The sequence below is a fragment of the Sapajus apella genome, unplaced genomic scaffold (assembly GCF_009761245.1).
Source record: "Sapajus apella isolate SASKATOON/1434 unplaced genomic scaffold, GSC_monkey_1.0 scaffold85, whole genome shotgun sequence".
NCBI classification, from domain to species: domain Eukaryota; kingdom Metazoa; phylum Chordata; class Mammalia; order Primates; family Cebidae; genus Sapajus; species Sapajus apella.
This window is the reverse complement of record NW_022437025.1, coordinates 2,678,416-2,702,469: the sequence shown is the minus strand read 5'-3', so window position 1 is coordinate 2,702,469 and position 24,054 is coordinate 2,678,416. Positions and strand designations below refer to the sequence as shown.

At 60.3% G+C, this 24,054-nt stretch overlaps 1 protein-coding gene across 3 annotated transcripts in view; it reads right to left on the bottom strand.

The window, feature by feature from the left end:
* The window catches only part of SH3BP2 (SH3 domain binding protein 2), a 39,115-nt gene that overhangs the window by 5,767 nt on the left and 9,294 nt on the right, over positions 1 to 24,054 (bottom strand). Inside the window, exons 1-7 of one of the 3 annotated variants that reach the window (XM_032253974.1) lie at positions 14,684 to 14,962; positions 6,472 to 6,611; positions 4,164 to 4,266; positions 2,687 to 2,804; positions 2,253 to 2,323; positions 1,083 to 1,171; positions 721 to 789 (exon numbers count right to left, since the gene is read on the bottom strand). In XM_032253974.1, the coding sequence (XP_032109865.1) occupies positions 721 to 789; positions 1,083 to 1,171; positions 2,253 to 2,323; positions 2,687 to 2,804; positions 4,164 to 4,266; positions 6,472 to 6,611; positions 14,684 to 14,784 (691 nt within the window). In that variant the 5' untranslated portion in view covers positions 14,785 to 14,962. Of the gene's footprint in view, positions 1 to 720; positions 790 to 1,082; positions 1,172 to 2,252; positions 2,324 to 2,686; positions 2,805 to 4,163; positions 4,267 to 6,471; positions 6,612 to 9,115; positions 9,286 to 14,683; positions 14,963 to 24,054 lie in introns of those variants that run through there. The other 2 variants (XM_032253973.1, XM_032253975.1) reach the window with 2 other exon arrangements.

The window sequence follows — 24,054 nt, the reverse complement described above, 5'->3', positions numbered from 1 at the left end:
AGAGGCCAGGTCAGTGAGGACAGGGGGCAGAAAAACAAAGAGGCAGGGCGGATGCATGGACGATGGAAGGATCAGGGATCAGTAAGGCGGATGCATGGACGATGGAAGGATCAGGGATCAGCCCCAGATATAAGGAAACTGACCAGATGAGAGGCCTGGAGAGATAATGGGGAGGGAAGGAAGGAGGGAGGGGACAGAGGAGGACAGAGGCACATCCTCCCCACCCAGCTCGTGCTTCCGTCATCCACGTGGGACCACCTGTCTCAGCCTGTCTCCTTGACTGGGCTGTGGGCTGCAGGAAGGGGATGGATGCTGGGGTGGGTGGGGTGGGTGGGGTGGGGTGGGGCAGGGCAATGACCTGGCCTGCAGCAGCATCCACACAAGCTGGGAGCCATGGGGACATGGACCGGCCCTGAGTCTGTGCACCCCTCAACACGCTTCCTTCCCCATCCTCAGCCTCCAGGGCCGCCCTGGCTCCACCTGGCACCACCGTGTACCCACCCCTGCTCCTGGGAGATGGGCAGAGCAGATAAGCGGAGCTGGCGGCAGGTACGCCTATTCTGCTCCAATCCTCATAATACTTGGGCCACAGAAGAGAAACAGAGGCCACCCAAGGCGGTACCTGGGCCAGCATCCCCAGCCTCAGAGGGGCTCTGCTCTTGGTCCCAGACCCTGCTTCTCACGCACCCAGAGCTCCCCAGGCCCACCCGCCCCACTTACCCTCGAGCTTTCCGGGCTCCGGGGAGTCGGGCTCCATGTAGGAGTCATCCTCGTCATCATGCTCATAGTCTGCATGGGAGGGGCGGGGGGTGAGGGCCAAAGCGGCCCCGGACCAGTCTCCAGGCAATGCTCCGTGCACAGCTGATCCCAGGAGGCAGGGGGCGAGCACCGGCTGGGCGGACTGTGAGTCCAGACCCTGCTGCCAAAGGCCAGGGCCCGGGATGCCACTGCGCTCTGCCAAAGAGCACAGCCCAACACACCTCCCTCTCCTCCACAGCGGCCAAGAGAAGGGCTGGGCCCCTCACTGTCAGCAGCCAGGTGAGGACAGGCGGACGGGCAGTGGACGCAGAGTAAGACCTCACCTTCATTGTCCGTGGGGTATGGGGAGAGGCTGATATCCACAGGCCGCTCAACTGCGCCGTAGAAGCTGTCTGTGTCTGAGCTGGAGTCACTGCAACGCAGGGTGGGTCGGGGTGGACAGTGAGCACCAGCCCTGGGAGGTCCCTTGATGCTCACACAAAGGTACACACAGGCACACACATGCATACACTGACAGATTCACAGATGGGCATGTGAACACACATGCACACACAGGGACACAGGCACACAGACATGGATATACACACAAAGACACAGGGACACACACACACATGTGGACACACAGACACAAGGACCCCATCACACAGACGTGTAGGTACACAGATAAACACAGACATAAGACAAGCACAGACGTGCACACAAAGACACACAACACGTGGACATGCACACACATAGTTACAAGGATAGACTCAGGAACTGAAGGCTGTGGTGCCACCATGCCGTGCCCCTGCGGCCACTAGCTGCCACTCCTGCCCCATAAGGATGGCCACCCTGACCACGCCCACGTCTCCACCTGCTCCTGCCTCAACAGGGCTTGGGCAGTGCTGGGCTGGGCCCAAGGCAGGACAGCTTGGACCAGGGGCCAGGAGCTCGGGGTCAGGCAGGGACCTGCAGGGCAGCCTTGGGTGTGCCCAGCCCTCCCTGGGCCTCCTGTCCCCGTCTGTGAAAGGACCAGAAGGTCTGTTCCCTCTGCACCATCTCGGGACAGGCAGTTCCAGCCCAGAGAGTATCTGCTGTGCATTGGGCCAGCTCAAGGGGAAGACTGCCAAGGCTCGGACTGCCCTGTGGCGCCCTGCCTGGAGTTTCATTCTGGTCTCACACCGAGTGAGCCAGGGTGGGGTAGGGGGCTGGGAACGCAAAGCACCCAGATGCTGCCGTTCCAGGCCTCCCTGGCCGGGGACGTGGAAACATCCATGACCCCAACAGGAACTACCCACGGTGGTGACACAGAAACAGACGTGACAAGACAGGCTGGAGGTAGACAGGAGCAGAGAGACGCATGCACACCCACACATGCGGCCCAGCTGGCACCTCCAGGAAACATTTAAGGAGGGAATACTGTGCCAAGCCCGGGGCTGGGAGGCAGACACCCGGGTCAAGCCCAGGAGTCCCAGGGACCCCCACCGCCCGGTATGCCCCAGGCCCAGGGTCACCTGGTGTCCAGGGGCAGATCCTTCTTCTCATGGAAGTGGCCAATCTCCCTGCGCAGCAAGGCCATCCAGCTCTGCAGGTCAGCGGGGCTGCAGTGGGCACAGTGCCACCAGGGCAGGCCCCACCGCACCCCTCCACCCTCACTGCCCCACCTGCTCTGCTGTGACTCCCAAGGTCAGGGGAGGCAACACTGCTGGGTACAGCATGGCTGTGTGTCTCCCCTCAGCCCACAGGGGCACCTCCCAGGACAGGACGTTCCTTGTGTGGGTGCTGGCACCAGGCTCTGGGCATGGGGATGGGGCTGGGGCAGCAGCGACCCAGCTCCCTGTGTCCCAGCCACAGCTGCTCCTTGCTGGAGCTGAGAGGCCAGCGCCCTAGGACCAGTGAGCCCAAGGCAGGTCCAGCCTGGTGCCTGCAGGCCCACACCCCCAGTCACCTTGCGCTCGTCCTCGGAGGAGGCAGAGAAGAACCATGTGCGGTGCTTCTTGCTGATGTGGATGATCTTGAAAGGGAAAACGTTGTTGGACGTGGTCTCCTCGGCTGCCCGCATCACCCTGAGGGCACAGCGCCAGGGTCACAGCCTGGCTCACAGCTGTAGGGATGGCCTCCCACAGCCCCCACACGTGAAGCAGAGTCTCTCTGCTTCTGCACCACACCCCAACGGAAGCGGGCAGATCTGGGTGGGCCCTGGCTGCTGGGCTGCAGGGGCATGGAGCCCTGTGGGGGCCCCAGGCAGGTGTAAGGGGGCAGGGAGGGGCATGGGAGAGCGGTGATGAGCGGGCTTCCTGGGAGCAGTGGTGAACAGGAGACAAGGACACACCCCCTTGATGGCCGCCAATGCCGCTTTACATGGCTGACACATGCTGGAGGCTGGAAGGCAAAGTGTCCGTCTGCAGAAAGACAATGACCTTCCCCCGAGGAACCTGGAGCCCTGATCCACGGGGCCTGCTCCATGGCCACAGGGTCCTTGAGACTCCTCCCTCCCTCTTCCAGTGCCCCATGCCAGCCTGGGGGCCTGGCACTGGGCTGGGTGCTCTGGCAAGGCTGCCCTACCAGGGCTGTGACCAGGGTGCGGGCCAGGCCTAGAGTCACTCCGAAGGTCCGACTACTGACATGTTATCCCCTTCAAGATCATCCACGTCAGCAAGTCCCACTACTACGACGTGACCATTGGTTCCTCATAAGCAGGAGGGGCTGGGCCCTTAAGGGGTGGTAGGAGGCACAGAGGAATGCTGTGGGGTGCAGGGCTCTGGTGAGGCAGCACCCAGAACCAGAGCCCGGTGCCAGCATTTACCCTCTGCAAGGGGCCCAGCCATGGGCTGTGCCAGTGCATCCCTCACACACCTGCCACCTGGCCACCGCCCACCTGCCACCTGGCCACTGTCCACCTGCCACCTGGCCATTGGCCACCTGCCTGTTAGCACAGAAGGCCCTCAAGGGCAGTTCATGGCCCATCACGGGGTAGAGCCTAGCCCAGGACACGTGTGAAGCTGGGAACTAATCCTGGCCTGGGAGGACCCTGGAGCAGGAAATCCTGGGGCCAGGCCTGAGTTTGGGACATGGGCTGGCTGGGGTCTGAGCTGCCTGGAAAGAGGCCACGGTGAGTGAAGGGGCAAGGCAGGGAGGGAAAAGGGATGCAGAAGTCACTGGGTGGTGGCTGAGTGGAGACTGGAGAGCAGGCTGTCCAGGACCCTGGGGCCTGTGCATGAAGACACAGGAAGACCTGGCACATCCGGGGTCCCAGGCCTGAGGGCAGGACATGCAGAGAGGGCGAGGCACCGTGGAGGCTGGGTGGGGAGGGCAGGGGATGGGCAAGAAAGCTGCTTCAAGAAAGCACTTTCCTTGGGTGGGAACAAAGGGCGGGACCCGCTGGCCGTGAGGGCCCAAGGTCAGCAGGCGGCACGGGCACTCACCGGTTATAGCCACTCAGGGAGAAGGCGCCCTGCGGAGAGGCGGAGGTGCTGCTCTTGAAGTAGTAGACGCAGCGCTTGTGGATGATGACAAAGCGCAGGGGCCCTGTGGGAGGTGGCAAAGGCAGGGCGAGCCTGGAGGGGCAGCTGCCAAGACCCACTGTGAGGACCCACCCCAGGGCAACTTGGGGTCAGGCCTCCTGCCTCCAGGCCTCCTGAACGGAATAGCAGGAAGCAAGGTTGGCATGTTGCCCCCTCCCCAGGAGCCTACTCTGGGGCCAAATATGGGAAAGTCTGTGGGCACACTGGCTGGCCCCAGAGCGCCACCAGAGGGCAGGCCTGGCTGCCCACAAAGAAGTGGGGGGCTGTGTGGAACTACCACGAGGAAGGACAGAGCCAGGACCAGAGGCCCAGGGAGGCCACAGCTGACTTGCTGGGTGCTGCAGGACTGCTGGAGGCTCCCTCCACCCCAGAGCTACAAGATGGGGACCAAGGCCGCGCGCAGTGGTTCACGCCTGTAATCTCAACACTTTGGGAGGCCAGGGCGGGTGGATCACCTGAGGTCAGTTCAAGACCAGCCTGGTCAACATGGTAAAACCCCGTCTCTACTAAAAATACAAAAATTAGCAGGGTGCGGTGGCGCATGCCTGTGATCCCAGCTACTTGGGAGGCTGAGGCAGGAGAATCACTTGAACCCAGGAGTCAGTGGTTGCAGTGAGCCAAAATCATGCCACTGCACTTCAGCCTGGGTGACAGAGCGAGACTGTCTCAAAACCTAGTCAGGCATGGTGGCATGCACCTGTAGTTCCAGCTACTTGGGAGGCTGAGGTGGGAGGATCACTTGAGACCAGGAGGTTGAGGCTGCAGTGAGCTATGTCCACGTCACTGCACTGCAGTCTGGGTGACAGAGTGAGACACTGTCTCAAAAAAGTAAAAAATAGGCCGGGTACAGTGGCTCACGCCCGTAATCCCAGCACTTCAGGAGGCCAAGATGGGCGGATCACCTGAGGTCAGGAGTTCGAGACCAGCCTGACCAACATGGTGAAACTATGACTCTACTAAAAACACAAAAATTACCTGGTGGCACATGCCTGTAATCCCAGCTACTCGGGAGGCTGAGGCAGGAGAATCGCTGGAACCCAGGAGGCAGAGGTTGCAGTGAGCCGAGATTGCGCCACTGCACTCCAGCCTGGGTGACAGTGAGACTCTGTCTCTAAAAAAGAAATAAATAAAAAATAGGCTGGACACAGTAGTTCACAGCTTTGTAATCCCAGCACTTTGGGAGGCCAAGGTGGGCGGATCGTGTGAGCTCATGAGCTCTAGGCCAGACTGGGCAACATAATGAAACTACATCTCTACAAAAAACTTAAAAAAAACAGGGTATAGTGACATGCTTGTAGTCCCAGCTGAGAGGATCACTGAGCCTGGGAGGCTGAGGCTGCAGTGACCCATGACCAAGCCACTACACTCCAGCCTAGGCAACAGAGCAAGACCCTGTCTCGAAAAACTAAAATAAAGAGGGAGGCTCAGGAGCCCAGAGAGTTTGCCAGTGAGATCCACTGGTGTGCGGCCACCCCCAGGCAGAAAGTCACAGTGAAACCACCCCAGCTCCACTGCTCCAGCCCTGAGCAGCTTCTCCCAGGCTGGGGGCAAGCCAGTTACAGCTCCTCCAAGGAGGCTGCCTGTGCAAAGAGGAGAGCAGCTCAAATAGTGCCTGTCCAGAAACGAGTAGTCCAGCCTGGGCATCCCAACCAGGCAGCCCAGGGCCAGGGGGTCCCTGGCAGAGAACACCTGCTGCTCAGGCCCTTCTGCTCTTGGCCTTCAGTGTCTCAGCATCTGGGCATCTCCCGAGCCTCAGGGCTCCTTCTTCCTCCCAGCCAGCTGTCCTGGCAGCCAGAGCCTGGGACTGTGCAGCTCCAGAGGTCCAGCACCCAGCCAGGATTTGGCACATAGGTTCACCGTGGGCCAGGTGACGAACTAACTCACTGAACACTCACAGATTCAGTGAGGGCAGCACCAGAGGCCAGACCTACCCAGCCACCTGTGGTCCCCGGGCTCTGGCCGCAGGCTGCAGCTCCCCTTGCCAGCTGGCCAGCGCTTGCCAGGTGCACTACCCTGGACCCTGCTACAGTCCTGGGGGCTAGGAATGCCAACCTCAGGTCCTCCAGGAGTGCCAGCCACCAGAGAGGGATGGGAAAATCCAGAGGGCCCACCATGTGAGGAAGCGGAGGGTCAGGGAGGATGCTCACTGGCATGGCCAGCCCTGCCCCCATCTCCTCCCGCTGTGCCCCCTGCCACCCCAGGGACTCACATTTGAGCAGCTGCAGCTGGGTACCGCCCTTCTTGTGCAGGTAGCCAGCCTTGGCCACGCCCCCAGGCATAGTTAGCAGGTTTTGGGCACCAATGGCCTTCATAGGGACAGGCCAGTGCATCTCCTCAGCCGCCATGAAGCTGCAATCAAGGACAAAGGCATGCGGCTCAGCTAAGGTTGGGCAGGAGATGGTTGAGCCGGGCGCTCAGGGGGATACTGCCAAGATCCAGGAGGCAGCACGGAAGGTAAGGCCATGACAGGCAAGGAAACCCCTTTTCTGAAGGCCTTGGGCTTCTGGGTAGGACCCCAGGAAGAGACAGAGCCACCAGATCCACTCAGTCAGCCCCTGGTCCACCCGGCCACACACCCAACCCCAGGGTCCTGGGCGCTGCGTGTAACCCTTTATCTCCACTGGCTCATTCTCACACACCGGCTGAGCGCAAGGCCCCGTGGGAGCTGGGTAGAGACGAATGAACTCAGAAAACCTCCAGCCCAGGTAAATCAGACCTCAGGCCATAACTACTCCAAGTCCCAGTGCCAGGTGAGCCTCTAAGGGGCCTAGACAGGAAGAAGGTAAGTGAGCAGCCAAGAGCCCTCAGTTCCCAGGCCAAACGACCTGGGCTCCTGTCCCAGTGTGGCTTTCTGGGAGATTCCAAGCCTTGGTTGCTAGAAGGCACCACCCAGCCTGGCACATAGCACACTGTTGACAGCAGTGGCCGTAACCACCATTGGGAGGGTGGGCTGCTATCCACCCCACCAGCACGGGGTATCACTCCCCTTCCCTCTGAGGGCTACACGGTGCACAGTCAGTGGAGGACCAGTGACTGCCTTGGGGCTGACCCAGGCCCACGGGACCCATCGTCATGCCTTGTCCCCTACTCCAGCCCCCCTCACTCATGCTCCTGCTGCTCTCCTTGAAATCCACCATGCTGATTCATGTTTCCTCCTCTGCCTGAAATGACCTCCACCCCTTCCCATGCAGAGAACCTCCACTCATCCATCAAGACCCAGATCGAGTCCCCTCTTCTGGCTAGGCACCCTCATTGCCAGCTTAAATCCAGTGTCTTCCTCACCTCTGGTCCCAATGAACAGCACCCCCACCTTGTGCTGTTTGGTCTGTGCCTGCCCTCACTCCATCCCAGGCAGGGTGCCTCCTGGGGCCCCAGTAGAGTTAGATGGGAGCAGGCATGTGGCCAGTGTCCTGTTAAGCCCTTAGTGGAGCAGCTAAGGTGAGACCCAGATGCCCAGTGGGGCTAGGTCTGGTTCCACTACAGCTCCAACCCCCAAAAAGGCACATAAAGAAAACTAAGCCTGGGCAGCATAGCAAGACCCCATCTCTACCCAAATAAAATGTTTTTAATTAGGCACGGTGGCACACATCTGTAGTCTCAGCTGCTCCAGGAGGCTGAGGCAGGGGGGATCACTTGAGCCCAGGAGTTTGAGGCTGCAGTGGGCTATGACCATACCACTGAACTCCAGCCTGAGCAACAAAGCAAGACACTGTCTCTATAAATAAATAAAATAAGGCCAGGTGCAGTGGCTCATGCCTGCAATCCCAGCACTTTGGGAGGCCAAGGCAGGCAGATCACTTGAGCTCAGGCGTTCAAGACCAGCCTGGGCAACATACAGAGACCACCATCTCTAAAAAAAAAAATTATCTGGGCTTGGTGGTGCACACCTATAGTCCCTGGAGGAGGTAATGCAGGAGGATCAATTGACAAGGAATTCCAGCAGGCGGTAAGCTATGGTTGGCCACTGTTCTCCAGCCTGGGCAACAAAGCTGGAGCTTAAAAAAAAAAATTTTTTTTTAACTAAATAAATGAAAAGTATGGCCAGGCACTGTGGCTCATGCCTGTAATCCCAGCACTTTGAGAGGCTGAGGCAGGCAGATCACCTGAGGTCAAAAGTTCGAGACCAGCCTGGGTAATATGGTGAAACCCGTCTCTACTAAAAAAATTAAAAAATTAGCTGGGCGTGGTGGCTCGCGCCTGTAATCCCAGCTACACAGGCGGCTGAGGCAGGAGAATCACTTGAACCTGGGAGGCAGAGGTTGCAGTGAGCCGAGATGGCACCACTGCACTCCAGCCTCAGACTCAGTCTCAAGAAGAAAAGAACTCTTTGCTTTTAGCAAACCAGCCCCCTCCGACAAAAGTGCAAAAGGGACGTCTCCAAGGCCACAGGCAGTCTGCTGCTGGCCTTGGCCCGGGTCACCCGGCTGGACCCCAGCAGCTCCCTCTGCACCCAAAGCCAGGCCCTCCGGGTGGGGAGGGGTCAGGGGCGGGTCCCGGCCGCGGGGCCCCCAGCCACAGGCCTAGCTTTGGAACAAAGGTGCCGCCACACCCCGGCGCCCGCCCCACCTCGCCCAGCCAGAGGCAGCCCAGTAGTGAGAAAGGAGGGAGGGAGCCACGTGCCCAGCCCGCCCGCGGGGAGCTGCCCGCAGACCGGCAAGCCCCGTGCCGGCCGGAGCCCCCCACCCGCCCGCCGGGGCGGCCCACGCCCGCCTTTGTTCCCGCAGGAAGCCGCTTGGGCGCGCGAGCAGCGCCCGGGGCTCGCGGCCGGGATCTGGGGGCTCGCGGTGCAGGGTCCGGACCCCGAGGCTCGCGGCACGGGTCCCGGGTATCAGGGGCCGGGGCTCGGTACTCACGGCGTCCACGCGGCAGGCACGGCCGGCTTCCCTGGGGCGGCCCACGCCCGTCTCCCCTGCGCGCACCGGCACGGCCCCGGGCCGCGCCCCCCGGCCGCCGCCGCCGCCGCCGCCTCGTCCCAGTCGCCCGCCTCCCGCCGGCCCCAGCTCCGCGGCCGCGACCCCGCCATGCCCGCCGCGCCCGCCGCGCCCGCCGGCCCGGGCCCACCAGCCGCCGGCTCCTCCCTCTCGGCGGGGGACGGGGCGGGCAGGTGAGGATCCCGGGCCCGCCCCTCCCGGCCCCGCCCCCCGGCGCGTCACCCTGCGCGGCCGCCCCCCTGCGGGCCTCAGTTTCCCCACGCTGCACGGAGGGTGGCGTGCGCTGGGGACAGGAGGCCCACGTCTGTCGGTGCAAGAAGGAAAGACTTTGCGTCGAGCAAAGGAGGCCTCCCGCTCCACTCCCCCAGCACCTGCGATTCCAGACAACGTGGTTGGAAATCAAGGCAGGCGCGGAGCCTCGGCTCTGAGGCCCCGCCCAGGTCCCATCCCTCGGGAAAGTGGCCTCTGTAGAACTGCACCTGCACGACGGGCGGCAGCGGGGCAAGGGATCGGGCACGTACCCCGCCCACATTTTCTCCACTTTCCTGGGGGACTCCACAGGCCTCCAGCCAGAGATTCTCCAAGGAGCCAGGGGTCTGGTCCTCGGCAGCTCCCACCTGCTTGCCCATATGCAGGCGCCTCTCCCAAGAGAGTCCCGGGGGGCTGGCCAAAGGCCAGCAGAGGCCCTTGCTGGCTTCCCAGGCATCCTGCCTCCTCCATCTTCCACCTGCACACAGGCGGCCACCAAGATGGGTCAGGTGCAGTGTGGCTCTAGCAGCCTGGGCCTGACTTCACCTAGCTGTCCCCCCTGGGCACCCACCCCTGGTTTCAAGGCCCTGCCTCAGAGCCACTCTCTGGGCTTCTTCCCACTGCACCCAGGCTTCAAGATTCTGTCCCACCTCGGTGCCTCTGTTCTCCGTGCCCTTGTCTGGCCTTCCTCAAGGCTGCCTCCGCCTTCCAGCCACCCAGCCTGGCCCCTCTCGGTTGCCTCTTGGATCCCCTCCACTCCCTCTCCTCAGGCCTTCTTGGCCTCCAGCCCCCTCCACCCAGCACAGAATCAACATGCACACCATTCCCATCACTTCTCAGTGCTAAACCTCTCGGGCCTCCCCATGCTAACCTGGCCCTTCCTGATTCAGCCACTCCTGCTCTCTACCTTCTGTGCTCCTGTGCCAGCAGACCCTGTGGCTCCAGTTATCTGAATCTACAAAACACCTACTTGCAGGCCATGCTATTGCCCCAGCCTAAAGTTAAAACTGAACTAATACAGGAGTTGGCTCAAAAGAACACGGATCCTGCACAAACTTCCAGAAAGTAGTAGAAGAGGGCAGAACTCATTCTATGAGGTCAGCATTATCCCAATACCAAAACCAAAGACATCACAAGAACAATATCCCTTATGGCTATATACATAAACATTCTCAACCAAATACTAGCAAACCGAATCCTGCAACACATAAAACGGATTCTACACCAAGTGGGATTTATCCCAGCAATGCAAGAATGGTTTAATATTCAAAGCAATTAATATAACCTACCATATCAATAGAATAAAGGACAAAAACCACATGATCTCAATAGATGAAGAAAAAGCATTTGACAAAATTCAATACTTCTTCATGAGAAGAGAAACAGTCAGCAAACCAGGAATAGAAAGGAACTTCCTCAATCTGATAAAGGGATTTATGAAAAACCCGCAGCTAACGTAGCTAGTGGTAAAAGACTGAAAGTTTCCCCCCGAAGAACAGGAACAAGGAAAGGATGTCTGCTCTACCTCTATTCAGCATAGTACTGCAGATTCTGACCAGAGTAGTTAGACAATAAAAAGAAATAAAAGGTATCCAAAAAGGAAAGAAAGAAATACAATTATTCACTAATTAGATTATTTTACATATAGAAAATTCCAAGAAGCCCACTTAAAAATTGTTAGAATGAGCAGCAAGGTGGTAGGATAGGAGATCAACATACAAAAATCAATGCTATTTCTTTTTTTTTCTTTTTTTTTTTTTTAAAGATGGGGTTTCACCATAATGGCCAGGCTGGTCTTGAACTCCTGACCTCAGGTGATCCACCCACCTCAGCCTCCCAGAGTGCTAGGATTACAGGCGTGAGCCACCGCGCCCAGCTGTCAATGCTATTTCTATATATGAGCAACAATCCAAAAATAAAAGGAAGAGGTAGTTCAAGCATTCCCTCTTCCAGGCATTCTTCCATAACGTCTTGGAAGTCCTGTGTCCCTCCTCTGGGCCTAGCATAGTCTTCTCTGCCCCTAACACTGACCACACTAGATGGTCATTGTCTCCCAGCTTCACCAGCTCAGACCCAACCCAGGGAGCCCCAAAAGAAGGATGGAATGTTCACCCTGTGAGTGATGGAGAGTGAGTTGCCTGGAAGGCACTGGAAGCTGAAACAGCCCCTACCCTGGGGCATCACTCCCCACTGCGCCCCCGCCACCTGAAAGCTATAAGAAGACCTGGCCTGTGTGTCCAAGTGGGAGGAGCCACTGTGAGGACAGATGGAGCCCCCCACTTTCTCCTGGCTCCACACCTGGGCAAGGCTCAGCGGGAAGAGTTGGGGGGACAGGTTACAGTCCGACATGTGTTCAGCTCAGTGGCCAGGGAGGGGCAGGCCTGTGAGGGGCTGGTTCCTGCCTGGCTGCTGTCCCACTGTGGGCAGGATGAAGGCTCTTAGGTGATCATCAACTGAGCCTGGGCAGAAGGGCAGGTCATGACAAGGACATCATGCAGCACCCTCACCACCCCTGGGAGTTCCTCCCTTCAGGGATGGACGCTGACACCCACAGCCCCTCTCCAGACGAGGGGCCATTCAAGGGGAAGCCCACCCCTGCCACCCTACTATCCTCTGCCCCACCTGGCCCTGCCCTGTGCCAGGGGGTGGCACCTGCCCAGGAGCCCTGTGCCAGACCATGCTGAGAGCAGAAAGGGGCAGTGTCAGCTGAGGCTGAGGGTGATGATGGGCCATGGAGGCCGTGGTGACCATGTAGCTCTTTGGGAATTTCAGCTTGCAGACTCCGGTTCCACCTATGCTTGTGAAAGCCAAGGGCCATCCGCAAGGGGCACCCACACTCCTAGCTGGCCAGGCCTCCCTGCCTGTGCCTCTCAGTGCCCAGCCCCTCTCCCAGGGACCTGATGGTTAAATTCCATTCGTTCATTCCAGGGGACTCCTGCCAGCTCTCTGGGTGCCTCAGTCCCTTCCTCTGTAGAGGCAGACACCCTAGTGGGGACCTGTCACCATGCTGCTGCTGTGTCAGCAGAGTTAAGATGGGCGGGAGCTGTAAGGGAGAGTGCAGAAGACCTGAGTTCACAACCTCACCAGGTCCTTCTTCCACTGAGCTCCCACCTCTTCCAGTGTAAAGTGGGTGTGGGGGAGTCCACACCTCAGGGTCCCCTGACACCCCTGCAGCTGCTCTCTGGGGCAGGGCTCTGGAGACACATGGGCTGGTGGTGGCTGCTGGGCTCCATGATCCCATCCAGAAAGTATGTGATCCTTGCATGTATGCACACGTGTGGGTGTGCATTTAAGTGTGTGTGGGTGCGCACACCTGCGTGTACATCAGGGAAGGCGGGGCACCTGGGGTACACTCTCCAGGTCTCTGTTTCTGCGCTCATCTCCCTACCTTCTCTCAAAGTTGCAATTGGTTCAGGTGACCCCAAGGCCTGAGGCTGCTGGGGTGGGGGGCGGAGCAGGCAGGTGAAAAGCGCTCTGTCCTACAGAGACAGCTCATTGGGTTCCACTTAACGCAGGTTCTGTGGCTCCCACCACCCTGGGGCCCCATGAGCCCTGAGGCGTGTGTGGTCATGGCCTGCGCAGGCCCTCATGTGGGCTGTGTCTCTGCACACCCAGTTCATGTCACAGGTGGTGCACTCACACTCACACAGGACGTGCACATGAGCGGCATGGCTCATGTGCAGAAGGTTACATGAGCCCATGGGTGTGAACCCCTGGATGAGAGCAGGGCGGGGGAGGAAGGCTGGGCTCCTGCAGGCTCATCCTGGCTGTGGCCAGGGAGCCAGCACAGGGTCAAGGACTTAGTTAGTGGTGACCAGGTTGGTCCCATCTGTGGGACCCAGAGGGCAAGGTGGGGCTGGGGACCCAACCCAAAGGGAGAAGAAACCAGGTCGGTCACCCTGTGCACTTATTCACACTCATCTGTGCACGCTGTCACACTCAGGCATGTACACTCATCACTCACACCATCCATATCATTACATGCACTCATTCTCCGACATGCCCTCGCTCATGTTCTCATACACACTCATGCACTCACATGTGTACACTTACCCGTATGTATACGAATATACACATTCATGCACACTCATGCATAGGCAAGCACTCATTCGCACACACACAGCCTCACCGACCAACGAGAGCCTCGTGCGGGCCTCAGACCTGTAACCTGCACACAGGTGAGAATCATCCCCTCCACTCCCAGCCCTGCCAGGGCCCAGTGCCAAGTTCTACCACACAGCTCACTACATCACACCGGGTCCGCCTGAGCTCAATACTTCACTACCATTTTACAGACGTGGGTATAGAGGTCCCTCCTGAGGGAGAGGACTCTAGGCCTCCCTGTGTGCCAAGCTCTGTGATTCTCAGAGATCGCCCTGCACCATCATGCAACACCTTGAAGTTCAAGCCAGAGTCCTCCCCAGGTCACTGGCAAAGAAACTTGGCTAAAGTCACACAGCCAGTAAATGGTGGCTCATGCACCACCACCCACCCCGCACAGCCACGGGCCCAGCTGGCGCATAGTGGGTGGCCGGTGGCGCGGGTGGGGTGTACAGATGGGGCAGCCCTGCCTCACCGCAGCTGTCGGCTCTTTCCTTTCAGTTTCCCTTCTTTCCTTCCTCTTCCCAGAATATTTCTGTTATAATCAAAACCAAAACTTTCCCGTAAAGACCAGTAACTAGCTGCGCCAGCAAGCGCTACTGGCCAGGGGCAGGGCGCACAGCCTGGGCTCCGTGAGCACAGCCCCAGCCCGGCAGCCCCGTCCCTGCGGGTTTCAGAGCATGGCACGCCCCAGGCAAGCGACGGGGACCTTGTGCAGCTCTCTCCGTCCCCACACACAGAAACACACACTCACACACACAACATGTGCGTGCTCAGGACCCAGACACCAAGGCCACCCGGCAGGCTTATCAGGGGGAGGGCTTGCCGGACCTGGGCCCCAGCCCAGCAGGCTGCCCCTGCCTCCCTGTTGGCCACACATGACAGGGCAGGGGCGTTCTAGCATCACATGCCCTCCTTGGGCTCCCCTGTGCCTGTCCAGCTCCGGGACTTCTCAAGCCAGACAGAGGCCCCTCTCCTCAGAGCCTGCTGCCTATTGCAGGCCCAGGGCCAAGTCCTGTGGGCTCCCCTGGCCAGCACGGAGGAAGGCTGTGGCTCCCACGTGGGGCCCCCATATTGATTCTTCAGGTGCTGGGCCAGTGCCACCCCCTGAACCCCCAGTCCTGGGGCCACCTGACTGACCTGATGGCGCTGACCCAACACATGGCCGTCTTCCTTCCCGGTGACCTGCTGGGTGCCGGTGACCTGCTGGGTGCTGGTGTCCTGGGGCCCAGGGAGGCCATGCGGCTCAGGGCCCGCCAGCCCAGGCAGCCGGCATCTCCCAGACATGTGAGGCCTGATGCCTCTGGCTGCCCGGCGCGCTGGGCCTACAGCTCACTCCTGCTGCCTGAGGCCTGTGGCTGCCCTGGCTTCCTCCCCACCGGGGACTTCCTGTTCCCTGCTCCCTGGGCAGAGCCAAGTAGCCAGCACTTCCTGCCTTCTACCCCGTGAGGTCATGAAAGCTGCCTGGGGCCCAGGGCTGCCCCTCATCCACAATCTCAGTTTTAACCCCTACCTTCCACTGTTCCTGCCCCCGATACGGTGGTCAGAGCGGGCTCTCCAGCTCAGGGCAAGGCCAGCTGCAGCCCCAGGAGGGAGCTCCCTGCTCCTCCCCAGGGTCACCTCTGCAGACTCAGCTTCTCCCTGGCAAACCATGAAACCACTGGCACCCTGGGTGTCAGGCCCAGCACAGGGCAGCATTCACACCGCACGCAGGGGTTTGGTCACCTTACCAGCACGCTCCCCCTGCCCGGGCGGCCACTGCTGCCCTGCTCTGCCATCTGGGGCCACACAGAGGGCTGTTAGCTCCTGCACCAGTCCTGTGAATTTCAACATGGCCACCTCTGTGCCCTTTGACACCAAGGACTGAGGGACTGTGCCTGGGCTCTGGCATTTCACCATTCCCACCCCACCCCCAGCCCTTCCGTGTCCCACACCCACACCAGCTCTGCTGACACCTGGTTTGCTAGAAACATTATGGTCTGAATGGCAAAGCATCACCGGCCCTTGCCCCGGGGCCTGCTCAGAATTCTACTCCTTCCAGGCCTGCTCCGCCCTGACCAAGCCCAGCACTCTGCCCAGGCCCAGCGCCTGGAAGCAGAGGATGGGGATTCGAACCCAAGCCATTGGGTGCTGAGCGCTCTGCCTCTCCTCCCAGAGCTTGCCCAGGGAGGAAACGATCCCTGTGCGGAGGCAGCTGGAGAAAAGGGCTTTCTGGGGCCTGGGGCCACCCTCACAGCAGGATTTGAGAGTGCCAGAGGTCACAGGGCACAGGGCCGGGAAGCTGCAGGGCCTCCTCCCACCCACCAGGCTTCCTAGGGCACGGCCCCCTGAACCCAGGCTCAACAAACCCTGGACCCCAGCCCCCATAACCAGCTGTGCAGTTCCCAAGCTGTCCCACCGGCCTAGGTGTTGGGTCACCCCAAAAAAAGGGCAGCTTTCAGGCTGTCTCCCCAGCTGTGTCTGCAGCCCCAGCTCTGCTGCCAAGGCCCCCCAGGGGCCCGTTTGAGCTGCAGAACTCCCACTGTCTCCCAGAGGGTAAGGAGCTTAAGCTTTTAGGTTTGGGGCCTCCTTAGCCTGCGCACAGCCACCCTCGCCTCCCCAGCCTGTGCCAGCCTCAGTGCCCTCTGGTGGCCAAGGGCAGATGGCACCTTCAGCAGAAGGCTGGCCACAGCAGACAGACAAGGGCAGCGAGGGGGGCACGGACAGGGTGGGGCCTCTTCGCATTCTCCTTCCCCACTTGCAGCAGGGTTGAGATGAAGCAGCAGGTGAGGAACCCCTGGGCCACGGCCCGGCCTGGACGATGAGGCGGGAGGTTGTCAGATGGAGTTGGGGCTGTGGGGTTCAGAGGAGGGGCCAGGCTTTGATGGAGGAGGAAACGTTTGCTGGACGGGGATGGGGTGGGGGAGGCTCAGGAGGAAGGGGCTTGGGGTGAGCACACCCCAGGGTGGGAGGAATCCACGAGGTAGCCAAGGTACAGCTTCAGGGATGACAACCCGCAAGGAGAAGAACCCAGAGGCAGCCAGCGCTCTCGGGAACACACCACCCCTGACTCCACAGGAAATGCAAGCGCGGACAAGGCTGAGCTGGAAGCAGGAGCCAGGCTCGCCCCTGCCCTCGCTCCGCCAAAGCTCCGCGCTCATGAACGAAACAGAGGCAGAAGTGAGCAGAAGGCCCACCTGACCCCTGGCCCAGGCCCATCCCCCACCCCGTCCAGTGCAGCAATGCTACGAGAGCATGGGGGTGGGTCACAGCCCAAAGGAGAGGAATAGGCCAGGTAAGGGGGACCCCCCCAGGGGTGGGGGACAAATCCACACAGCCCCTTCCCCAACCCTAGCTTCCCAGAAGAAAGCTGGAGCTGGGAGTCCTGGGCAGCGGGGTGACCTCTCCAAGTGCTCTCCCACCTCCTCTTCGTCCCTGCAGCAAATGACACTGCCATTCATCTTCCTAAACTCAGGGCATTCGGGCTCTCCTCCTCAGTTATGGCCACTCCTTGACCTTTACCCTGTGCTGGTAACCATGGAGATGGCCCCACGCCTGCATCCAAGCAGGGGGCGTGTGCGGCGGGGCAAGGCTGGCGCCGCCTCGGTGGACAGCCCTGGTCTCCCTCTCCGTCCTTCCCAAGTTGGAGCTGCTCCCCTGCCCCTGAGCTGGTGCCTCAAACTGCCAGACATGGGGCACATGCCAGACACAAAGCACTTACCAGGGCAAGTGGGAGCTGGTGGGGCAGGCAGAGGGCCAAGGGTCAGCCAAGAAGAGGGAGGGAGCTTTCACTGGGTTCTGGGGCCCTCAGCCCACTCAGGAGTAAGGCAAACACCCAGCACAGTGGGTCGTGTCTGCAGCCACCACGGAGCTGGCCCTGCCCTGGCACCTCCTGCCTTGTAGCACCTGCCTCATCTCAAGGCTCACAGCCCAAGAGGCCAGTCCTGTTGCCATCTGTGTCTCTGGGGTTCAGAGAGGAAGCTAGGGGTCAGTGGCATGGGGACTGGCACCCAGAGACCTGTACCCAGCCTGGTGCCTGGTTTCTGCGCTCAGGAGCAGCTCAGGTGCTGAACACGCTGAGGAGGGTTTGCTGAGCCCAGGGAGGGCACTAAGCCTGGGAAGGGAGGGTGGGCAATGAGCCTGGGGAGGTGGGAGACACTGAGCCTGGGGAGGATGGGCAGGCACTGAGCCTGGGGGAAGGCGGACATCCCCACTGGGGGAAATCTCAAGCTCCCAAAATAAGATGTTTTGCTCAGCCCATCCCATGGGCCTGGGTCCACTCCTAGGCCAGCTCTGGGACCCTCCCAGGCTCTCCCCAGCCAGGATCCCCTTCCCTCTCTGCCCCATTCTGATTGCTGTCCTGTGACGCAGGACAGGGAGGATTCCTGAGAACTCAGACTGGCCACTACCCAACTGGGGCAGAGGGAGAGGGCTCCCTGGAAAGCAGGACCCTGCCCGGGGTCACCTGGTATTGTGGGCTGAATGCTGGCCCCCAAAAGCTTCGTCCACATCCTCATCCCTAGAACCTGTGAGCATGACCTTACTTGGAAAAAGAATTTTAGCAGATGTAATTAAGTTAAGCAGCGCATCCCGGATTGACCAGGTGGGTCCTAAATCCAATGGCAACTGTCCTGTAAGAGATGGAGTAGAGGGCTGGGCGCGGTGGCTCACGCCTATAATCCCAGCACTTTGGGAGGCTGCGGCAGCCAGATCACGAGGTCAGGAGATCAAGACCAGCCTGACCAACATGATGAAACCTCATCTCTGCTAAAAATACAAAACTTAGCTGGGCGTGGTGGCACGCCTGTAATCCCAGCACTTTGGGAGGCTGAGGTGGGCAGATCATGAGGTCAAGAGATCGAGACCATCCTGGCCAACATGGTGAAACCATGTCTCTAGAAAAACACAAAAATTAGCTGGGTGTGGTGGTGCATCTGTAGTCCCAGCTACTCGGGAAGCTGAGGCAGGAGAATCGCCTGAACCCAGGATGTGGAGGTTGCAGTGTGCTGAGGTTGTGCCACTGCACTCCAGCCTGGGTGACAGAACAAGAATCCATCTCAAAAAAAAAAAAAGAGAGAGAGAGAGATGGAGTAGAAAGAAGATGCCTGGAAAGGGCCGTTTAAGGACGGAGAACAGGCTAGAGGGGTGTGGGCACATGCCAAGGACGCCGAGGATCGCTGGCCACCAGCAGAAGCTGGGAGGGGAGGAAGGGGCTGCCCCAGTGCCACCAGGGGCCCTGTAGACCCCTCAGCCTTGGACTTCTGGCCTTCGGAACCATGACAGAGTCCATTCTGTGGCTTCCAGGCTCTGTGTGCGGAGCTTTGTTAAGGCAGCCCCAGGAAGTGAATCCACACGGGACCCACCTGAGTCCTTCCCCAGGGTGAACTGCAGGCTCCTTAGTCTGATCCCAAGTGTAGGTGAACCTGTCGGCGACAGAGGCTCCACAAGGCCGTGTCCAGCTGGATGGACACTGCTGAGCTTGCCTCCATGGACGCCCACAGACTCCTGAAGGCTAGGCTCTCCACCTCCCACCCTCCTGCACGCAGGGTCCACGAGATTCACCTGCCACGCCCGCCCCACGCCCACCAGGCTGGCTGGCCCCACCTCCTGGTCTCTTGTCCATCCCTTCGGCCTGCCCTTCCTTGGCTCAGGCCACATCCAGCGCGGCGCAGCAGCAAGCTTGGTTCCCTGTCCCAGTGGATGGGGTGCAGCCCCTGCTTTCCCCTCCTGCCCTGGGCCCCGACACTGGACCTGTCATACACTTGCCCCATCTTGGTACCTGCAGTCACCCTCACATGGAAACTCAGTGCTCCCTCATCCTTTGAGGACAGAACCATCTAGAACCTTGACCCCTTCTCTGAAATCTGCAAGTCAATGGCACAGTTCTGCCACCAGCATCACCCCATGTGTCCCTGGCACTCCCCACAGGGCCAAGTCCCACTGAATCCCCAAGACCCAGGTGGGCACCTGGCCCATGGCAGGATCCAAGAGATGGACAGACGGACAAACAGATGGGTTCACTGTCATGCCCACACACGAGGCCAGACCCCGGCGTGGTTGTAACCAGCACACCCTGCAGAGCTCAGAGTGAAGAAATTGTGACAGTGTTAATCGGACTCTCAACAAGAGAGGCTTTCAAAGAACTGGTGCTCAGCACAGTTGCAGCTGAGGCCCTTCCACACCCCGGGACCTCTGCCCAGTGAGACAAGCCGCGGGCCGGCCCTGGGCACGTACGTGAGGCTGCTCGCTGCAAAACAGGAAAAGGCTGGCGTGTTGCAGTCGGCTGTGCTCCTGGAAGACTCGGCGTGCTCTGGGCTCAGAAGCCCCAGGGGCTTCACAGAGCGGGACAGGGTGGAGGCAGAGACAGGCCACTCCTGTGTGTGAGGGACAAAGGGAATTTAGAAAAGTGCAGAGAGGGCCCCCAAAGGCACGGCTGCCCGCATGGCACCTGGGCTTCAGAGGGCAAGGCCGAGTGCCATTGGACGCCTGGCCCTCAAGCTCTGTCCTCAGAGGGAAGCGCAGTGCTCTCAATCCCTGGATGCCCCACTGGGCCTTCCTCTCCCAGGCCTGGTGTCTCTGTCCCCAGCAAGCGTTCTTAGATGGGCATGGGAGTTGGGACTGCCTGGGGCTCTGGCCAGGCAGGGCAGCACATTGGCTGGAGGGGGCCATGGCGGGCTTCCAGGCCGAGGGTGGCGAGGCTGTGGTAAGGGTGAGGTGGGGCTGGGGATGCCACGGCTGGCACTGCTGCTCGCCTGGAGCCCTCTCCAGCCTCAAACCACAAGCAACAGAGGCGGCTCAGGATTCACACTTCAGTTCATCACAAGCACTGACAAGTTTCCACCTTTAAATCACTAGAGAAAAAATTCTCCAGAGTCCTGATGCGTGGGGTGGGCTGGGTCCACCACCCCCAAGCTCCTGGCTGTCACCCAAGGCTAAGACCCACCTCCTCCCCACCTGGCCCTGCCTCGCCTGGCCTGAAGGGGCTCACTGTCCCCCACACAGCCAGCCCAGGCACCCAGATGCCCCCACCCTGCAGGGTCCCAAGAGGGGCGGCAGTCCCGCCCCCACCAGTGGCTCCCACTCGAGAGAGCCTCTCCAAGCAGGTGACCTTGGTGGGCAGAATGGAGCTGCAGTCAGCATGCAGGCTTTGGTGGGAACAAGCCTGGCTCAGTCCCGTCCTCCTGGCCTTGTGGCCCACTCTGAGCCTCAGTTTCCTCACTTGAGCAGTGGGGGTGGGGCGGCTGGCTGCTGGGCTTTCACTGGCGTCAAGGGAAGGGAAGAACGGTCCTGCTCAGCGTCCACCATGAACCTGGCCTCAGGAACATGTGTCTCCCCGCGACCCTCGGCACAGTCAGGCCATATTCCCGGTGGCACCCCTTCCCTCTCTGCACCTTGGCAGCAGCGGTGCCCTCCACCTGGAACGCCACCGTCCACCTCCTCAGCCCCGCCCTTGCCCCCGTTCCCTCCCGTAGACCATGCTCCCCTGGGCTGGACCCCAACCTGCAGGCACCGCCCGGGCCGTTCTCCCACACAGGCCCAGTCCACCGCAGGGCGCCCCCCGGCTCCTTAAAGGGGCGGCCTGCACCAGGCAGCCCCGGATGCTGTGGCATTTTCAGTGTGTCCGTGGGCTATCTGCCCCTCCCCTGATGTCAGTTCTGTGGGGAGAAAGCTCTGCATGTCCGTCCCCCACGTCCTTGGCGCCTGCACAGTGCGCAGTGTGACAGCGGCACCAGGCGCCTCCTGCAGCACGAGCAGACCTGGTCCACACCCCAGCCGGCTGGAAGCCCTGCTCTCCACGGGGGCCAGCTCACAGGCTCATGTGCTGAACTGCACAATCTAGCCAGCCCCAGGCACCCCACTTCTTCCATCTCAGGGGACCCCTGGCTGCAGGAGGGGGGCATTCCAGGGACTCTGTGCCCACCAAGTGGAGGCTGGGCCCCCAGGATGGCCTCCCCAGCCCCAGCATCCTCATCCACAGGCAAGGGCAGCGGCCATCACTGCAAAGCAGCCATGGCCGGGACACCCCACACCCACACCAGCCTGGCTGCTGACGCTCCGGGCCCGGAGGGTGTGCTTAGGTAGGAAATATCCCGGGCACCCTCCTCAGGCCAGCCCACTCAGGAGCAGAGAGTTCCCGCCAACCAAGCCCTCCTGGGATGCCTGGGTCACAGGCACAGTGGGCATGACGGTTGGGGGTGACAGTCACCTCTTGTGATGGGAGGCTGGGCCACTAGACCAGGGGAGGAGCAGGGAGCCCCCAGAGAAAGGTCCACTGTGTGCCAAATGTACCAGCTCTGCACCCTCTCAATCACCAACTGCTCATTTTGCTCTCCTGATTAGGACCTCGAGGCTGAGTGAGGCCACCCAGCCAGCGTGGCCAGTCCACCCAGAGCCCTGCCATACAACCTGAGGGTGCCCCAAAAGCCTTATGGCCCCAGCAGACCCCACCAGGCACTTCCTGCCGAGCCTGCCTCCAGGGAGGGTAAGGAGGAGAGGAGAAGCCCTAGATCCACTCTCAGAAGGAAGCCCACCAACCTGCATGGACAGCAGCGTGGGCCCTGGCCTCTGTGGAGGGGGCAGGGCTCTGGGTAGGAGGCCAGGGACACAGGGTGTGCCACACCATGTGGGGTTCAGGGAGGAAGCCACCGCAGGCCCCAGCTCAGCAGGACAGGAAGGCCCTGGGAAGCAAGGGCTCCAGCCCACCCTTGAGGAGTTATGGGCTGCTTGTTTTAAACTGAGCCGAACAGCCCCGGGAGGCTAGTTGGGAAGCTCTCCCAGGTCACAGCCACCTTCTGGGTCCCGCTCGATGCTGCTGGTTCCCTTGAAGAAAGAGTGGTCTGGTGCTCACCCCAGAGAAAGCTCTGGCAAAGAAGCAGAGCCCCAGTCCTCAGTTTCCCCAGGAGTAACTGGGCAATCCTAGGAGCTGCTGGGCCCAGGACTCAGTATTGAGGCTACACAGCGGGTGGGGTCCACGCATCCACAGAGACTTGGAGAAACAGGAGCAGGCACTGCCAGGACAGAGGGAGACCTGGTGGAACCCACCGGGCAGCTGAGGAAACGGAGAGCAGGGGCCGGGGCACGGCGGAAGGTAGCCCACCGACTCACTGGGCTCGGCCGAAGGCGTGCTGGGGCTGCTCAGACGAGCCCTGTCTCTCTTGCGCAGTGTCAGCCCCTCTGCCTGAAGTCTCATGGTATCGGGTGCAGGGGAGGCACTCAGGGCCCTACGCCTACAGGCAAACGCCACACCCTGCACCCGGGATCCAAGCTGCTGTCACCCTCTGTCTGGACTCCCAATCTGCTGGGGAGATAGCTACCTCTGACTCACATCCTCGTGACATCTGTTCCACCCAGACACATTGACACATCCGCCAGTGTCCTGGGAGCAATCTTCCACATGAGTTAGCCAAGCATGGGATTACATGGAGGGTGTCTCAGACAGGGCATAGCTTGTGCAAAGGCCCTGGGGTTGCAGGTAAGAGAAGGCACATACCTTCAGACGTGAGAGACAGAGGCGGGTCACAGTTATAACTGCCAGTCCAGGCCGCATGCCCAGCTGAGGCACATGGCATCTCAGATCTTCCCTGGGCTGAGCTCCTAGGCCCAGGCACCGTTCACACCTGGGCTCCAATCCCAGCCTTGCTCCCTTAAGCTGGAGACTGGGGGCAATTCGCTTCACTCCGTTAGTCTTGCTCCCTCATCCGCCATCTGAGCTTGTTGGCACAGGACTCAGGACCAAACCAGACCGTTCCCAAGCACTCTGCCATAGGCTCTTGGCCCAGGCCCTGGAGGTGGAGAGCACCCTCTTATCCCAGATCCCAGCACAGGGCGAGGTGACAACAAGGGAACAGAGTGGGATGCCAAGGTCATGGGGCTTGTGCTGAGGTGGGAGGCAGTAGGGGCGCCTGTCAGAGTAACCCAGCCCCACTGCTCCTGCCCAGAGCTGACGGGAAAGGCCAAGAGTCACCACGATGGGCACCCTGTGTGGGCAGCAGTACAAGCCCTGCATGTGGGCAGCCACCTGCTGGGGTACCCCAGGGTAGGCCTCGGGACCGTGTAGCAGTAAGTGGCCCGAGCCTCCTGCATCGTCTGTCCCTTTTACTCATCACTGTTTTTGTACCATGGTGGCCTTGGTGACCTTCCTTGGACCGCACAAAACCACGAAGCTCCGACACGTGTCTCCGTCTCAGCCGGCACTTTACAGCATTTCACCTGGACAAGCTCCCGGGTTGGGGCGAAGGGCTCTGGGGCCCAAGGTCACCAGATGTGACCCCCGTCATGGCTCCTCTGTGCACCACTGGGGGTCCTCAGGGCCCTTGCTTACCCAGGAACCCCGTCACCATCTGTCGGTGGGTGCCACAGGCTGGGACCCACCAAGGTTGAGTGAGCACAGCAGGCTCCCTTCCGTCTGTCCATTCATTTCAGCCCTTGAGGGTTAGGTCTTTCCTCAGTCTTCATGTGCACACTGTGGTCTCTTTCTCCCTAATGTAAATATGGACATATATATATATATTTTTTTTTTTTTTTTTTTTTTT